This window comes from Haplochromis burtoni, unplaced genomic scaffold (assembly GCF_018398535.1).
Source record: "Haplochromis burtoni strain Fernald_Lab_line unplaced genomic scaffold, NCSU_Asbu1 Contig_254, whole genome shotgun sequence".
In the NCBI taxonomy this organism is placed as follows: Eukaryota; Metazoa; Chordata; class Actinopteri; order Cichliformes; family Cichlidae; genus Haplochromis; species Haplochromis burtoni.
The window spans coordinates 1-17497 of record NW_024582615.1 but is presented as its reverse complement, the minus strand read 5'-3'; the positions used below and the strand labels follow the sequence as shown (position 1 = coordinate 17497).

Genomic DNA, 17497 nt, shown 5'->3' with positions numbered 1-17497 from the left:
AGACTGGAAATCTGTCTGATATTGGGCTGCTGTTGTGTTGCTTTGAACGTGTATTTTTTGGTGTTAAAAAAATGTGGTTTATTTGTTTAATAAATAATTCTGACCAGTAAAATTTCCTTGTTTAAACATGCACCATGGCGTGGTCTTTCTTTGCTTGTGACTTCTTGATGTTGATAAATACAATAATTGAAAAATACCACATTACATATAATATACATATGATAATGTACAACACTTTATGGAATATGCTTCTGCTGTGAGGTCCTGCCTCCATGCACTTATGCAATTAATTGCTAGACAGGTATATTTATAAATAATATTATATTAGGGAAATTTTCCTATACATATTTTTGACCTGGGGGTAGAATTGATTGTGAAATGGAAAGGGAAAATGCTTATGAACTTGCAAATTAAAAACATGATGCATTTAAGGTAACACTTTAAAATTTTTATTTAAGAAGAGAATTTGTTCCAATGTGCGAAGAGGCTGGAGTTCAGAAAAACTGGTAGAGATGCAGTTATACAGTCTACCTGGGCCCCACAAACTATCAGCTAAAGAGAATAAATAAATGAAATTGCTGCACATTTTGTAGAATAACATTTTAAGATTGTTTTAAAAAAATAAAATATATCTTTTTTATAACATTACATGTTACGAGTCAAATGGAAGTCTTTCTAAAGTTATTAAATGATATTTATATTATGAAAAGCAAATTTTTGACATTTTGAGTTTTTCCTGTTTCCAGATAAAATAAGCACGCACAAAACACAAGCAAACAGCCAGAACACAAAGCTGGAAAACCCACCCCATCTACCAAAATCAACTCAAAATACTCCCACACAACAGAACCTCCTCTATTCCTCGCTGGCTCCAAATCTCTCAGTGGAATGATCAATGGTTCGCTATCTGTCACCATCAAAACGCTCCACAAATCCCGCAAATGAGTCACCTGCTTAGAAACCATTGAATCAGACACCGAAGCAGTTAGGTTCTAAATGAAGCTTCGGACGTCACTGATCACGTGACTCTGGCCAAACGAATCAAGCTTCGACACAGTGCTTCTGAAGCACTGTGTTGATTTTTTTGACAAACGCACTGGAGCGTCAGCTTCAAGCGAGCCATCACTACCTCCACCTAAACTCACAGGCCGAACAAGGAGAGCGCTGATCAGAAATGCAGCCAAGAGGCCCATGGTGACTCTGGACGAGCAGCAGAGATCTACAGCTCAGGTGGGGAATCTGTCCATAGTTGTGCACTGCACAAAGTTGGCCTTTATGGAAGAGTGGCAAGAAGAAAGCCATTGTTAACAGAAAACCATAAGAAGTCCCGTTTGCAGTTTGCCACAAGCCATGTGGGGGACACAGCAAACATGTGGAAGAAGCTGCTCTGGTCAGATGAGACCAAAATGGAACTTTTTGGCCAAAATGCAAAACGCTATGTGTGGCAGAAAACTAACACTGCACATCACTCTGAACACACCATCCCCACTGTCAAATATGGTGGTGGCAGCATCATGTTCTGGGGGTGCTTCTCTTCAGCAAGGACAGGAAAGCTGGTCAGAGTTGATGGGAAGATGAATGGAGCCAAATACAAGGGATGTCAAATAGGAAGACAACTAAAAGAAAAATAGAAAAGAAACTAAGAGAAACAGAGAAAACACATACACGAAACAGGACGGGATGTCAAACCAAGCAGGGGGTGCCATGAAAACAAAGAGAAATATAAAGAACGAAAAACAAAAAAGAGAAACAGAAAAACAAGTGAGAGAAACAGAGGAAACAAAGTACGGAAAAAGCAAGTAAGGAACTAAGAAAGAATTTTTAAACCTAAAAGTAGGAGGAGTCAACAGAAAGTATAAAAGCCAAGAGAGGCAGAACAGAACACAAACAGACAAAAACACACTGGGCGAGCCTGAAGAAGGCGAAACTGCGCCGAAACATCGCGAAGAAATGCACTAAAGGGCAGGGACACCACCACCCAGCTCCATCGATGGCCCGTGCACGCCAGGTTACCAGCTCGCTGGCGGCCTGTTCACTTACTCACACCCAACCCCCTTTCCACTTGGCGCTCAATGAGAGCACATCTCTGCCTGTCCAACTATTGCCAGCTAACCTAGCAAATAGTTTTCTGTGTGCCACACCAGAAGAATGTGTATGGTTGAAATGTTGTGTTTTTTTGTGTTTGTTTTTAAATAAACAGGTTTTTTGGCACACCTTCCTTTGTTGTTGTTTTTTTTTACGTGACTTTTTCCTTTCCACATTTTGGAAAGCGTTTTTTGTTCACATTAAAAATATAAAGATTTTTTTTGAAAGCAAATTTTATTTTTTGAAAAAAAGAAGAAAGCAAAAAAAAGACTGGACGCCATGGAAGACGGCTGGACGGTGGTGCGTTATGGCCGTCGGCGCCAATGTTGCCGCCAAGTCTTCTGGGACGAGTACAGAGGACTGCAAGGAGGGATGAACCGCGCACGCTCCTTTTCCTCCCGGAGAAGGTATTATTTTCCTCATCCTAACCCTATGCTGGACTTAACCTTATCCCTGAAGCCCAACCCTGAGTTTAATCCTAAACCTAACCACCTTTAGCCCTATCCGGGATGACCCTAGACCCCCCCCCCTCTCCTCTCTCTCTCCCTCCTTCTCTTCTCCCTCTCTCTCTCTTTCTCCCCCCTCCTTCCCTCCCTCCCTTCTCCAGAAACCTCAGACTCAGGATGTGAAAAGAATCCCTTTTTCAGGGCAACAAGTGAGGGACACGGTTCCTTGAGCCGGGAGCAAGGATGGCCTGCGTATTGGTGCCCGGTTGCCAAAGCCCCCGTTTTGTTTGCCCCTAACCCTTTTGCTTCAGCCACTGCCCGCGCCACATTCTGCTTCGCCTGTTGATACCTACCGGCTGCCTCCAAAGTCCCACAGGCTAACCAAGCCTGGTAGGACTCCTTCTTCAGCTTGGTGGCTCCCTTCACCTCTGGTGGCCACCATTTGGTTCGGGGCCTCCCACCACAACAGCCACCAATTACCTTCCGGCCGCAGCTCAGTGCAGTGGCTTTGGTAATGGAGATACTGAACACGGTCCATTCAGACTCAATGTCCCCAGTCTCCCTCGGAACGCTGTTGAAGCTCTGCCAGAGGTGGAAGTTCAAGATCTTGCGAACCGGGGCGCGTTCCCAGCACACCCCCACTGTGACCCTCCCCACTCACAGATCACACAAGCAAAAAGAGCAAAAACTAAATACTTTCCAAGGTGCTATGCAACCATTTATTGGTGATCATCCAGTTAATCAATCCCGGAACAGGAATTAATTCAATCCAACCACTCACTAGGCACTGGTCTCCATTAAGACACAATCATATCCACACCTGAGAGAGAAGAGAAGAGAGAAAAACCCACAACCATCCTCTGGTGGGAGGAGTCACACACAAACACACACGACCCACAAGATCTTGGGTCATAACAATAACTAGGTATCATATGCATAACAATGGATCATTAGTTAAATCAGAAACAATCTGCAGAATAAAATGTAAAATATCTTGTTTTCAAAGAAAATGAATGAAGCAAAACAGCACATTTATTTGAATTGTTATTAATCACAGTTACACTAAATACAGATTTTAAATTAATTTTTAATCCATGATTCATGTTTTATGTTAATTAGGCTTCAATCAGTTTATTGGTGCACACACACGCCCTGATGCAAAAGTGAATCATGAAGTCAAAACTCTGATCATCAAATTATCAATAACAAATGAGGCATTTATTATAAAAACACTAAATCCACAAATAATACAAAGATAAGGTACATTCTTCCCTGCGACAGACTAGTGACACGTCCAGACTGTACCATGCCTCTTGCCATATGTCAGCTGGGATAGGCTCCAATTACCCTGTCACACATAAGTGGAAGAGAATGGATGGATGGATAATTCAGTAGTGATGTGCGATACCACTGATTTCCTTTCCGATCCGATACCAAGTAATATTCAGGGTGGTATCGACGATACTGATCCGATACCGATACTTTGTACAAAAACTTATTTTATTTATTGTATCTCAAATTATAGCGTCATAATGATTACAGGACATCAGATTACTTGCTCTTATCACTTAATAATGCAGAGTTCATCATATAGAAACAAAAAATCTGAAGTTGTGCGCTATTTGAACACCTTGCCTGCCTGCAGCACTAAATAACACCGTGAGAGATGTCTGTCTCGCCCTAGCAACACCTGTCCCTCTCCTCCTCTTCAGTTTGTCTAAACATACGCGCCTCATATTCTGTGATATGATTTACTCTGAGGTGTTTGACAAGGTTAGTGATGTTGCCACAACCATATGCCAACCCTGCTGATTTTTCTGGGAGTGCCCCTCCCGAAAATCTCCCGGAGCCACCATTCTCCCGAATTTCTCCCGATTTTCCATCCGGACAACAAAATTGAAAAACCATATCGCAGAATTCATAGCGGGCCCAGCCAATTCCAGTTTCCAACAACGCTACTTAGTTTTAATATTACTCTCATTTGTCTTTCTGGGTCGCAAAAAAACGTTTAACATATTTTCAGGTGAGAATGTAGCTGTGTAAACTTCAAACATCTGAGCCGACCGACACATCGTTTTCAAACCCCCTCTACTCGGGTTAAACATGATATATAAGTCACTTTGATAACTTCAAAATGTTATTGTTTGGCTTTTTCAGTGTTTTATTTGTTCTTGAGTAAATCGGTTTGGCTGAGATTAAAGTTATTAGATTAGATTAAATTTAACTTTATTAATCCCTCGGGAGGGTTACTCCGGGGTTTTCACACAGCTGAATAAACGTCAAACAGAAAACTGATTAAACAAAGTGTGAGACGGTGGAGAGTTTACGCCAGCGCCCAGTTATATTTTAGATAGCAACGAGCAGACGGCAGAGTTTCACTCCACCGAGGGAGCTCGCGATGTACTACCCGGCTATCTTTAGACCACAAAGGCCGGGTCCTCAGGTGGAAGCAGCCTCTGAATTTGGACACCCCGGGCAGTTTCCGGGCAGGCCAATAATAACGGTGATATTTAACGTATTTTATCCGATAAATAAACACTGTAAAATGTATTTATCACGCCCCTCCCCAAACAGCCCTTCTGAATGTCTCCCTAATTCTGAGGTCTCAAGGTTGGCAAGTATGGCCACAACACCTCACTTTTTTGCCACATGTATCGCAAACCACGTCTCAGCTGTTTGTGGAGGTAAAATACGTCCACACAGTTACGCTCAGCCATTGTTGTGAGTGCGCGCGCCAAGGGCTGCCAGACATTTATACAGCCGTATTTCGCACATGACTATGAAAGGCGGAAGAGGAAGTAGTTCCTTTGAATGTAGACAATCCAATGTTATAGTTTCTTTCCACTGTGTTCTTGTTAATGATAAACTACAAATTTACCCTAAATTACTAAAATATCGATATTTTAATGTGAGAATCGATTCTAGAACATAAATGACTGGTATCGGAGGAATCGATATTTCAGGATCAATCCGCACATCACTATAATTCAGGTTGTGCTTGATAGAAGTATGATTTGAATGTTGTGGTGTGCCACAAAGTCTCTTAATGCAGGAAACGTAAAGCAGACTTGAAGAACACAAAAAACAGCTTTAAGGAGTTGAGTGCAGAAGTGCAAGAAACTCAAAATCCAAAACAGGGAATGAATGGATGAATCCAGAAGTCATAAATACACAAACAGGCAAAGAACACAGACTGACAAAGGGAGAGTGCTAGTCTTTATACACATAAGGCTAATGAGGGTTGAGTGGTGACACTTGGAGAAATTATACAACTGAACTAAATCTGGTATTGTCACATGGAGGATATAAAACTAAAAGCAAGTCACAAGGTGACCCCAAAATAAAGCCAAGAATCGAATATGAGTATCAACTCTAAACACCACACTGAAACCGGTATAGAAAGTAACTAAAGAATTAAGAAATTAAGCATTAAGACTAAGAATTCTAAAGTTTTGATACAAATTGAAGATGCAAAATATAAAAGAATTCAAACACCCTGGGAATAGTAAAGTGTAGAGGCCTGCACTACAACAAAGGATAATGGCAAATTCAGGTAACGTCAAGTTTATTCCCTTGTTTTCTGTACTGCAAAGTTGGTTCGCTTCTTACGAGGGTATATTGCCATGGTAACTTATGCTGTGATTCAATTTTAAGTTCATATGAGACAAAAGCAACAAAACTCTAGGAAAGGGAAGGAAGGGGTGTATAAAAACCCTGTGATTTGTGTATATAGACTGTTCCACGCACCCCCTCTAACTACTGCTAAGATGGTACATTCTTCCCATCCTGAGTTTTCCGCTGGTTCACCGTGATAGCGCTGGTCGAGCTGGGCTGTTGTACTGAACATGTGTCCTGGGTGTGAATGATAAGTAAGCGCGTTGCACTTGTTTTTTCTATGATTGTAACTCATCCTATACTCACCCCTGTATGTTGTGGGATGCTTGCCAGTGGTTTATGTCGCTACGAGACACCGTAGTTACTCATGTTGATATGACCAAAATGGCGCCACCCTTGTGAACTGAGCTGCCCAAAGTAAAGATGGAGTCTATCCCTGTGCAATGGGCTCATTTGTGTCCACCAGGGGGTGGTGTTTAGTCATTTTCGAATTAGATTTTTCTGTTCAACCCTTTCTGTATTATTTAGACCAGTTTGGTTGACTTTAATTGTTTGCTAATTGTAATTTCTGTTATTTTACAGAACCACACACATACATATACTCACACGGATTCACTTCTGAAGATGTTTTGGATTAAAGGAACCCAAGTTATCATTGCTGTGGACCCTCTCTTTCATCATATAAGTCACCTGTGCCTTCTGACCGAGGATAGGAATATCCTGCTGTAATTTGCCAGTTTATTAAGCACACACATGTCCAGTTCAAGGGGTATAGTTGCTGTCTCTGATTATCCTTTGGTGTCCCAGCATTAGTGCTTCCTAACCCAGGTATGTGTTTTAACTTTTAGGGTTTTTAATAAAAAATTTTTTAAAAAAATGGACCTAAAAGGTTGATTCTGTTCATCTGGACATTTTCAGTGGGAGAAACAATTCGTCACTGATCTAGGTGACTTCTTCAGTCTCAGCTGACTGCAGCTTTCCCCAACCTTTTAATGCATTTGCATTATGACTGAAACTATCACCACTGAAGGAACAATGGGCTAAACAATGTATGTACAATGTTCAGTATCAGCTATGTTGCCTGTCTGCTTCTACGTTCTTCATTAGCCTTCTGTGTTTTTATGTCAGAGCCTCTCTTAGTTCAGTGTTGCGTCGTCCCTCATTTTACACTGTGTGTTCGGTTTGCTAGCTCGCCCACCTGTTTAGTTTGTTTTGTATTCTCAGTTTAGTTAGTTTTCTGTTCGGTTGCTATCCAACAATAAAGCTGTGTGTTTTGACTTTACGTCTGCCTCCGTGAGTCCTGCTTTTGGGTCTGCAATTTTCTGCCTGCCTTCCCACAGCCATGATAGTTTTCACTGATTCTTCTATTTACAGCATATATTAAGGGGAATATATTCTATATGTGCAACTTCTTCTTTAGCCACAATTTACTAACATCCCTGAAGGAAGCACAAACTTGTTGTCACATTGTCATGTAAATTTCCATGTATTCATTTGGTAATTTAGGAAATGTATAAATATTTGAATACTTCATTCTAATCTGCTGCTCAGTTTTTTATGCTGCTGGAATTGCAACTGCTATAACACACAACACACACCAAGAACACCTATCCTGGGGTAGGCAACTCCAGGCCTCGAGTGCCAGTGTCCTGCAGGTTTTAGATCGCACCCTGGGTTAACACACCTGAATCCGATGATTAGTTCATTACCAGGTCTCTGGAGAACTTCAAGAAATGCTGAGGAGTCATTTAGCCCTTTAAATCAGCTGTGATGGATCATGGACACATCTAAAACCTCCAGGACACCAGCACTTGAGGCCTGGAGTTGCCTACCCCTGATTCCCAATCAAATTAGTTTCACTTTAATTTGCTATTTCCAGATCTCCTTCATAAAGCTTTGATATTTAAATGTATTAGGACCCTAATGTACAGTGTTGAATATCCCAATTCTTTGATCTTTGGGCTGAAAGAAGAACAACACTCGGTGTATAAATGTTCAATCAACAATCTCTTTATTCCATACAACACTTTGAGCATAAACATACGGACAGGAGATGTGGACAGCAGGGTGTCCGCCAGATCTCAAAATGTCTGACCCTTTCTCACATTCTTATAGGTTTAACCCCCACTCCAAAGTCATAAAACCTAAACATCCACATTCTTTCTCTCTCAGCGAGCCTAAGTTATTACCTTGGCTTCCTGTGCAGTATGTTCTGTTATTTCTAATCACACAAATAAGCCCATGATTCTCTGCAAACTGTATTCTCTTTATAAATCAGCAGTATAAAGGACCATCAAGAATGTAATTCATTCACAATAAATCAGCAGTCTAATGTAATACAAATCAGTCTAATAAATCTAATAGTTATCACCTTCTTCTAAGTTGTGAGTATAATGTAACCTAAAACTACATAATGATTTCACAATCTTTAATTAAAGGTATAACATGGCACAAGATAATATAGTGATCTCACAACCTTTAGAAATAAACAGCAGCATTGGAATGTGGGTGACTGTGGTTCAGGGGGTTGGGAAGCTCCTGTTGTAACCAGAAGGTTGCTGGTTCAATCCCATGCTCTGTCTCTCTGTGTCCTTGGGCAAGACACTTCACCTACTTAGAGATAGCAGCCTTGCTTCTGTCAGTCTGCCCCAGGGCAGCTGTGGCTACAACTGTAGCTTGCCTCCACCAGTGTGAGAGTGAATGAATAGTGGAATTGTAAAGTGCTTTGAGGGTCTTGAAAAATGCTGTATAAAATGCAAAGTTGTTATGTATTTTACTGCTCTTTGCACGGTTATGCCCCTCAGCAGCCCCTAGTCCCACATGTGGGAAATTTGTTTTGTTACAGCAGAAAGTGGACAGTGCAATGTTGCAGAGCAAAAATTAAGAACAAAAAAACACTGGAATAGAATAGGAATAAGATACTGTACACAATAGAATTGAATAAATAGGATACCATATACATATACCATATACAACAAAATAAAATACAATGTTGTCAGAAAAATAGAATTGCACTTTGTGCTATTACACATCTTTGGATGTGTGTGTTTGGTCAGCTGCAAAGTCTTTGTTGTGGAGTCTGACAGCAGTAGGAAGGAAAGACCTCCGAAATCTCTCCGTCCCACATCGTGGGTGCTGCAGCCGTCCACTGAAGGAGCTGCCAATTAACCTGACCTGGTGAGGTGTGGATAAAAACATACCTGATGCAGGCTTTTGCAAAGGCACACCAGTATTTGCATTAGCTAAATTAGCTGGTACCACAAACTTATTCATGTGATACATTAAAGGGGTGGACCCTGGGCTCACTTTGTGAGGTGATAACCAGCCTTGTGTGACCGTTTATCTTGATCTCCAATGTCAGGGTAAGTGAAACCTGTAACAGTGAGTTATCACTTTATAATATAGGGTCCTGGCATTAAGCAGAAATTAAACAAAAAATAGAAACAACAGTGAAAAAAATACAAAACAAAAAATAGAGGCAAGAAAACCTATCCATGAACCTAAAACCATAAGAGGACTCTAAACAACAAACTAAAGGATAACAATCAAACGTGAGGTGTGTAACAATAAACATTAATTCAAAGTCTAAAATACTAAGACTTCCCAACCATATCACTGAATACTTTTAAATTACATGATTGTCTCCAAATAAATGAAAAACTAAATATGTTTTTAGGGCCTAATTTTCTCAATGACAAACTGCTGTATGCTCACACTGTGTTTTTACAGTTATGGTATTATATTACATTTCTAAATGGCACTCACATGCTACAACAACAAAACTGAATCTTCATCAGAGATTGTAAACAAAGTCCAGAGTCTGAATCCTGGGTAAACAGGTTCAGAGAATCTGGTTCTGAAGGTGTACATGTGTTTCAGTTTGTTACATGAGACGACATAGTAAGACAGAGTTCCTGCATGCCAGTCCAGAAACACTCCTAGTTTGGGACAGCCATCAGGGAGTATGTATATTTGTAAGCCATTATGTACTACAAAGTACCAAAAGCCTAGAAGATACCTGCAACTACAACTCCAGGACTTTTCATTGTACCCAAGCTTGCACATGTCACTGTTTCCTTTCCTTTCAAGTTGGCTGTAGCAAACGCCTACAGAAACAACAGCAAGCCAGGAAGCACTCAAGTCTACCTCCCAGTAACAGCGCCCATTCAGCTCCTCTCTGCACAAAACCTGAGGTAACTTACTGAATCTCTCAGGAAGGTCAGGATATAACTGTGTCTTTCCTCTTTTCACCTTCTTGTTTCCTTCAGACAGAACGAGTTCACAGTGTGCTGTGTTTGGATCCAGGGTGAGGTTACGGGAATCTGATGGAGAGAACAAGACCTGATCACTTTCGTTATTGATGACGATGTCAGTGACTCTTCTTTAATCTCTGTCCTCAAACCTCAGTGATAGGTTTATCTAGGCACAAACTTATTTCTGGAACAACCAAGACAATCCACTACAATGGCAAAAGCAACACACACAACACCAGAGCTCCTTGTGTGATCTCGTGCACGAGGAAGACTACCGAGACCAAGCCTGTTCCAACCGCTTGAACCCCAGTCACTCATATGACATATGACGTCTTAAACAGGCATACATGTGGACAAAGAGTACCAGTCTGTGTGTACGTGTAGGTATGCGTGTGTGTGTCAAAGGGTGACCCTGTGAAGGCTCCTCAGACCTGTTGGCGCTGGGGAGTCCTGCAGTTCATCTAAACAAAAGGCTCTTATACTTAAACAGATACAGATGTGGTTACTATACCATATTATCAGAAAGAGATGGTACAACCTCTCTCATGACCTTAGGATATGTGTGGTATGCCAGAACACTCAGAAAAAGGAGTGAACGTACTCCTCTTTTTATGGTACACAGAGCCTTTGCAGACTACTAAGGATCAGACCTTCTATCACTATACAATCGATTATATACCTCTAAGCATATATGATTATGTTTGTTAGTACAAATGACAATTCAAAAATATAACTCTAACACTCAGCTTGTCTTTGTAATCTCTGATCCAATGAAGAAATACTTTCAGGAGAACTGAAGGGAAGATCACGATTCTCTCCTGCTAGTCATTAAGATCTTTGTACAAACTTTAATTATGATGATGGATTTAATTTTATATGCATGTTTCTCCCCCTTAAAAACTCTGCTTCACAGTTTACTGCCTTTGATTACAATTCATACTTTTCATCACTGCATCTTATGCGAAAATATGGGATGGTCCTCTTTAACTGTGGAGGTCTGGAAGGAGCAAAAATGACAAAAATATAATATATTTTTTTTATTAAATACAACCAGCATGTATTCAATCTGTCAGTCTTAAAAACTTTTCATGGCGGGTGCCATGCTGAGTGGAGAGGTTCTGTGTTTACATACATGGAGAACCAGCTGCATTTACTTTCTGATATAATTTTCCATTTTTAATTATGCTGCTATAGGTGTAGGCTGCTGGGGGATTCCCATGATGCATTGGGTGATTCTTCTTCACCCTCTATGTGTTAATAGAACTCTCTGCATTTAATTATTGGTTATCATTAATTTCTGGCTCTTTTCCACAGCGTGTCTTTTGGCCTGTCTTTCTCCCCTCACCTCACCCGGTTGCGGGAGATGGCCGCCCCTCCCCAAGCCTGGTTCTGCTGGAGGTTTTTTCCTCTTAACAGGCAGTTTTTCTTTCCCACTGTTGCACATGCTCAGTGGGGTCACCTGATTATAGGGGTTTGCAATGTTGTATTATTGTAGGGTCTTAGCCTACTTAAACTTAAATTGAATTAACCCCAAAGTGACAAAAGGGAAAGTCAGTTATTGATTTTTTACTACCATTGGTCTTTCCTTCACAGTTTCAGATAGATATCAACATTCCAAAATTGATCCTGTGACCAGTTAAAGTTGTAACCAATCACGCTATTGAGGAAAATTTTTTAAACCATTCTTTGGTAGAAGGGAGAAGAAAAAGTGTGAAAGTACTTACACCACATCAGATCACTTCTGTCCCTCACAGTTTCCACCTCATTGATATCAGGCCCCAAGAAATCATCAGTGACCAGGTCAGTTTTCCTGTAGTGGTAGATACTTGCTCCTTCGTATTTGTCATTTCCAATGACTGCTACAAGGTGATAAAATCTGCTGCTATCCTTCAGAAGTTTTGCTTTTTTAATCATTTTGGCTCTTACACCATCAGAGAAATACCATTGATCCTGGGCAGGTGGAGTGTTACCACTGCCCAGTTTCATTTTATCAAAGTAGTCAGACATGTTCTGCAGATATGGGTGAGTGGATTTCAGGGAGGTGAAAGCAAAGCAGAGAACTTCCTTTTCTGAATTAAACACCTCTCTTTCAAGCTTGGACTGATCTGAGATGATCTTTATTCCTTGCAGAATTTTTACAATGCAGCTGATGTTGTTGATTTCTTTCTCTTGATATTCAATCCACTTGATTAATCTCTCCTGCCTGAAAGGTGACTTGTCTCTGTCATCAAACACTTTCACTAATTTCTGCGTATCCTCTTTACCTTCCCTGATGGAGAGAAGTCTCTCAGCCATTGTCTGCTGGAGTGAAGATCTGTAATACTCGCAGAGCTTCTTGAATCTGATCAACTTTTCTTGTATCTGTGGAAAGCTTCTCACCACTATGTCCTCCAGCAGATCATTGCATCTTATTTCCACATTATGGAGATCCTGTAGGATATCTTCAGCCTTTCTAACAAGTCCAGGATTGATCTCTTCAATCCTCATCTTGGCTTTGAGATGCAAATCCTTCAGTGGCATCAGTGTGACCTTCAGTGGGACACCATTTTCTTTGTTTTCTCCCAGTAGTTTTGGAAGTTGGTTGACTGTCTTCACTGCATCTTCAAATGTTACAGGGTTGCTTTCAAGAATGAAGTCTCCATAGAATTGGCAGGTGAATTTATCAGTCACAGCTTTTTCTTTATTACTCAGCTTGATGTCAACTTTCCCATTAACATTAAATGAGGGGATCTTGTTTATCACAGTTTCCATACTAGCCTGGGTGTCCTGAATGCTGCTAGCATCCAACTTCTCACTGTCAAACACAACGAAAGCATTTGTTCCATAAAGGATTCCTGTGACTACATGTGTTGCCAAACTCCTCACATTATCTGTTAGTTTAATGTTCTTGATTTTCTGAGGATTCAGTGTCAGCTGTTTGAATTTGGTGGTAGCTTTGTAGTGAAGTGTGACTCGACTCTGATGTTGAAACTTCTTCTTATTAAGCAGGTACCTGGCTGATCCTCCAACTTTAACCATTCCAGACAGGACACTGAGCTTCATGGAAGAATCAACATCCAGCAGAGAGGACTTGGATTTAAAAGAATCAGATTTAATGACATTCAAGTAAGTACTAGGCTGGTCCTGCTCTTCTGTTCTTTCTTCTTGACTGCTGTCATCCCACAGCTTCACACCTTTAAAACATGAGATCCACAAAGTGGTTAAAAAGAAATACAAATTCCTTAAATATTTTTCCAATAAAATACAGGCAGATCTATCAAAACCATTAGGACAATGGCACAGTCTTGTACGATGTTACATCTCTCTTCGTTTGCATCCCAGTCACGGAAGCGTTGGAGGTAGTTTTTTTTTGTATTGTATTGTATTGTATCTTTATTTGTTTCAGACATATAAAACAAAAATCAATATATACACACTACATATATTTTCATTTACAGATACGAATATATATGTAGATATACACACACACACACACACACGTATGTGTTCAGATAAACAAAAAGTTCGTAAGAGTTTACAAGATGACCCCAACCTCAGCAACAGGACCACTCTCAGCATGGACCAAGTGTGTTTGCTTTTGGAACTGTGTCGTCATTCCACCTACTTTACATACAAGGGTCAGTTTTACAGGCAGAAACGTGGGTGTGCCATGGGCTCCCCAGTTTCACCCATCGTGGCCAATTTGTATGTGGAAGAAGTGGAAAAGAGTGAACACCACCAAGTCAATGATTCAGGTATTTAGATGATACCTGGGTGAAAATCAAATCTCAGGACGTACCAGAATTCACGGATCTCATTAATTCGGTGGACCAACACATCAAATTCACCAGGGAGCAGTGTTGGGCAAGTTACTTTGAAAAAGTAATTAATTATAGTTACTAGTTACTTCTTCAAAAAAGTGACTGAGTTAACAACTGAGTTACCAGATTCTAAAAGTAATTAATTACTTGAAAAGTAACTATTGCGTTACTTTTAATTTTCCCTCTTCTTTTCACCTTTAAAAACTATTTACTTTGCCTTTTTTGGTATCATTCTTTACAGCACAACCTCACGTGTCTGAATTTTCAGTTATGTTTTCATTTTGACATACTGTTGTCCCGATTCGTGATTGAGGTGAGAGACAAACGACCTCTGGTCCAAGTGCGTCAAAACAATGATTTTAATAAACACATGTGTGCAAAGATACACAGCTTTAGATTGCCAACACCGATCTCCCATCAAAACATACTTTCAGCATGGTTTTATTATGTCATGGTTAACGCCCCCTCTCGCGTTAGACAAAACATCACATATATAGGTTATAATTAATGACAGTTCAACAAGTTTCCATATTTAACAGCATTTTTCCCTATATGGTTGTCTGGCTCCTCCAGATGCTTCCTGTAGACCCCGGATCACTAGTTGCCAAGCAGAGACAAAGCAAGATGTCTTTCACTTTTACCCTAGAAATTATACTTCATGTTTATGTGTATGTAAGCATGTTAGGCCTTCATTCACAGCATTCAAGTCATTTCACCAATATATCAGTTCAGACATAACGCTGAACGAAGCTCTGTAAGCCGTGAGACCAGTTTTCCCATGATTCACTCGCGTACCAGTTTGAAGAGGAAGAAGAACTCCACGGGACTCCGATGTGAAAAGATGTAACAAAAAATTTATTCCACGGTTTTTGCATCTTACAGGAGTGGTCAGGTTTAACTTGTCCTCAACAAAATAACCTACTACGGTAGGAAAACCGTGTGGCTCTGTTCTACCCTGCTGCCCCGTATATCTTATGCCGCGTTAACTCTTTTTCTCTCTCTCTCCCCTCCCGCACCGCCTGCACTAATTTCTAATTTGCATACATCCGTGATGCCCGGATTTTACTATAAACACAAGTCCTTAAAGCACATGTATTCATGGTACTACGTAACCTAGTTCCACCATAAACATGCATCTATTTCCTAAAATTATTAATTACACAAACAAGCTTAACAACAGCGAAATATAAATACTAAAACATATGAACTATCTTAACTTGGCTCCCACATACCGGCCCCTAATTGTGACTCTATTACACAATTACCAAATTACACTTGTGGAGCCAAAGTACACAAACTTCAGTCTCTGCAGTTGATTACTTCAGTCCGATTCCTGCAGAAGGCAAATCTTCGTAATGGGCCTGTCCAGTACACTCTTCTTGGTTTTGATCCTAACCTGCCGCACCATTCCTGCCTTGTCTGAGATAGCATGGATTACTTTCCCTGTAATCCAAGAGTTGCGTGGGGCTGTATCGTCAACAATAAGCACAATGTCTCCAACCAAAAAGTTGCGAGATGGACGGGTCCACCTTTGCCTGTGGTAAATATTCCCTTGCCCATCGTTTCCAGAATATTTCCGACATGTATTGCACTTGCCTCCATCTTCTTTTTGCGTAGAGATCTTGCCTGTCGAACAGTCCGGGAGGAAGAGATGGTTTGTTCCTGAGCAGCAACAGGTGATTGGGAGTGAGTACTTCCAGATCATTTGGATCACTGGACGCTTTGGTTATTGGCCGACTGTTAATAATGGCCTCCGCCTCACACAGAAGTGTATGCAGGCTCTCTTCATCCAGTGTCTGCAGCCTCAAGGTAACGTTTAGGATTTTCTTCACTGACTTGATCAATCTCTCCCAGACCCCTCCATGATGGGGTCCTGAGGGAGGGTTGAACGTCCACTGAATGCCTTGTTGTTTTAGGTGGTCTTCAATTTTGGACACATTCCATTCAGCAATGGCTCTTTTAAGTTCACGCTCTGCACCAATGAAGTTAGTTCCATTGTCAGAACGAAGGGTCTTTATCTGGCCTCGTCTGGCTATGAATCGATGGAGAGCATGGATGAAGGAATCTGTGTCCAGCGAGGCTGCCATCTCCAAGTGTATTGCACGAGTGGTTAGGCAGGTGAAAATGACTCCATACCTCTTCACCGTACTTCGACCACGTTTGATCTCGAACGGACCAAAGTAGTCCACTCCGCAGTTAGTAAATGGAGGGTCATCTGGCAGAACTCTGTCTCGGGGTAGGTCGGGCATTTGCTGCTGTCCTGCAACTCCATGCTCACGCCGACAGGCAATACACCTAGCGAGTATTTTTCGTACTGCAGAGTTGGCACCAGGTACCCAAAACTTTGTTCTCAACTTGGAGATAACATGATTGCGACCACTATGAGCCAAGTTCTCATGTATTTCTCTGAGGATAAGCTTCGTGACGTGAAGATCCTTGCTCAGGATTGCTGGCCACTTAGCTTCCTCGGGTAGTGCTGCTCTGCTGAGTCGCCCTCCGACCCTAAGGATGCCTTGTTCAAGTACTGGACTCAGTTTGAAAAGACTACTAGTCCTCTTCACCCCTTGACCTTTAGAAAGTGCGCTGATCTCCTTAGGAAATGTCTTTCTCTGACAGTAGCGAATGATTGCTTCTTCAGCCTTCGCAAGGTTCTCTACCGTTAGCTTGTTGGTGTCCCCTTGAAACAGGCTGTCCTTGAAACCTTCCATATCCCTCTCGACTTCAGGTTGTGTTTTAACAGCACACAACTCCTTCCTTTTGCGACACAATTGCAGCAGAATGCTCTTGACTTTAAGCATCCATGCCACTGCCCTTTTAAGTTTAAACCAGGATGAGAAGTACTGCAGGAACTGCAGCACTACATCTTCACATTCCTTGATTGTACTAGCACACACCAGGTTACCCTTTACCTCTGAGTCATCTGTAGTCAGGCCTTCAACTGGGTGCACCTCTTCTGGCCACTCTTCCATGGGTTTGGTGAGAAAGTCCGGCCCCTGTAACCATGTGTGGGATTGCATGAAGCTCTCTGCTCGGAGCCCCCTTGATGCAAAGTCGGCAGGATTCAGTGAGGTGTTGATATACCTCCATTGCTCTGGACTGGAGCATTTCAAAATCACATCCACACGGTTAGCAACAAAGGTACGGAATCTACTTGTTTGATTGCTGATATACTTGAGTACCGTGGTACTATCTGACCAAAATACAGATGGTTGGAGCGTAAGCTGCAATTCAGATGTCAGAACCCTGTCTATGCGTGCTGCCATGGTTGCTGCGGTAAGTTCCATGCGGGGAACTGTAA

General features: G+C 41.3%; 1 protein-coding gene and 1 long non-coding RNA gene across 2 annotated transcripts; one reads left to right on the top strand and one right to left on the bottom strand.

The window, feature by feature from the left end:
• Nucleotides 1-6300: 6300 nt before the first annotated feature.
• LOC102307695 lies at nt 6301-7763 on the top strand. Its single transcript, XR_316829.3, has 3 exons — nt 6301-6400; nt 6729-6974; nt 7065-7763. It is a non-coding gene; the product is annotated as an uncharacterized LOC102307695 (long non-coding RNA).
• A 1019-nt stretch (nt 7764-8782) lies between these two features.
• LOC102310486 lies at nt 8783-17462 on the bottom strand. Its single transcript, XM_042227325.1, has 2 exons — nt 15826-17462; nt 8783-13682 (listed from the first exon to the last, which is right to left on the bottom strand). Exons 1-2 carry the CDS (start codon nt 17460-17462, stop codon nt 12074-12076), a joined length of 3246 nt encoding a protein of 1081 aa, XP_042083259.1. The 3' UTR covers nt 8783-12073.
• Nucleotides 17463-17497: the final 35 nt, after the last annotated feature.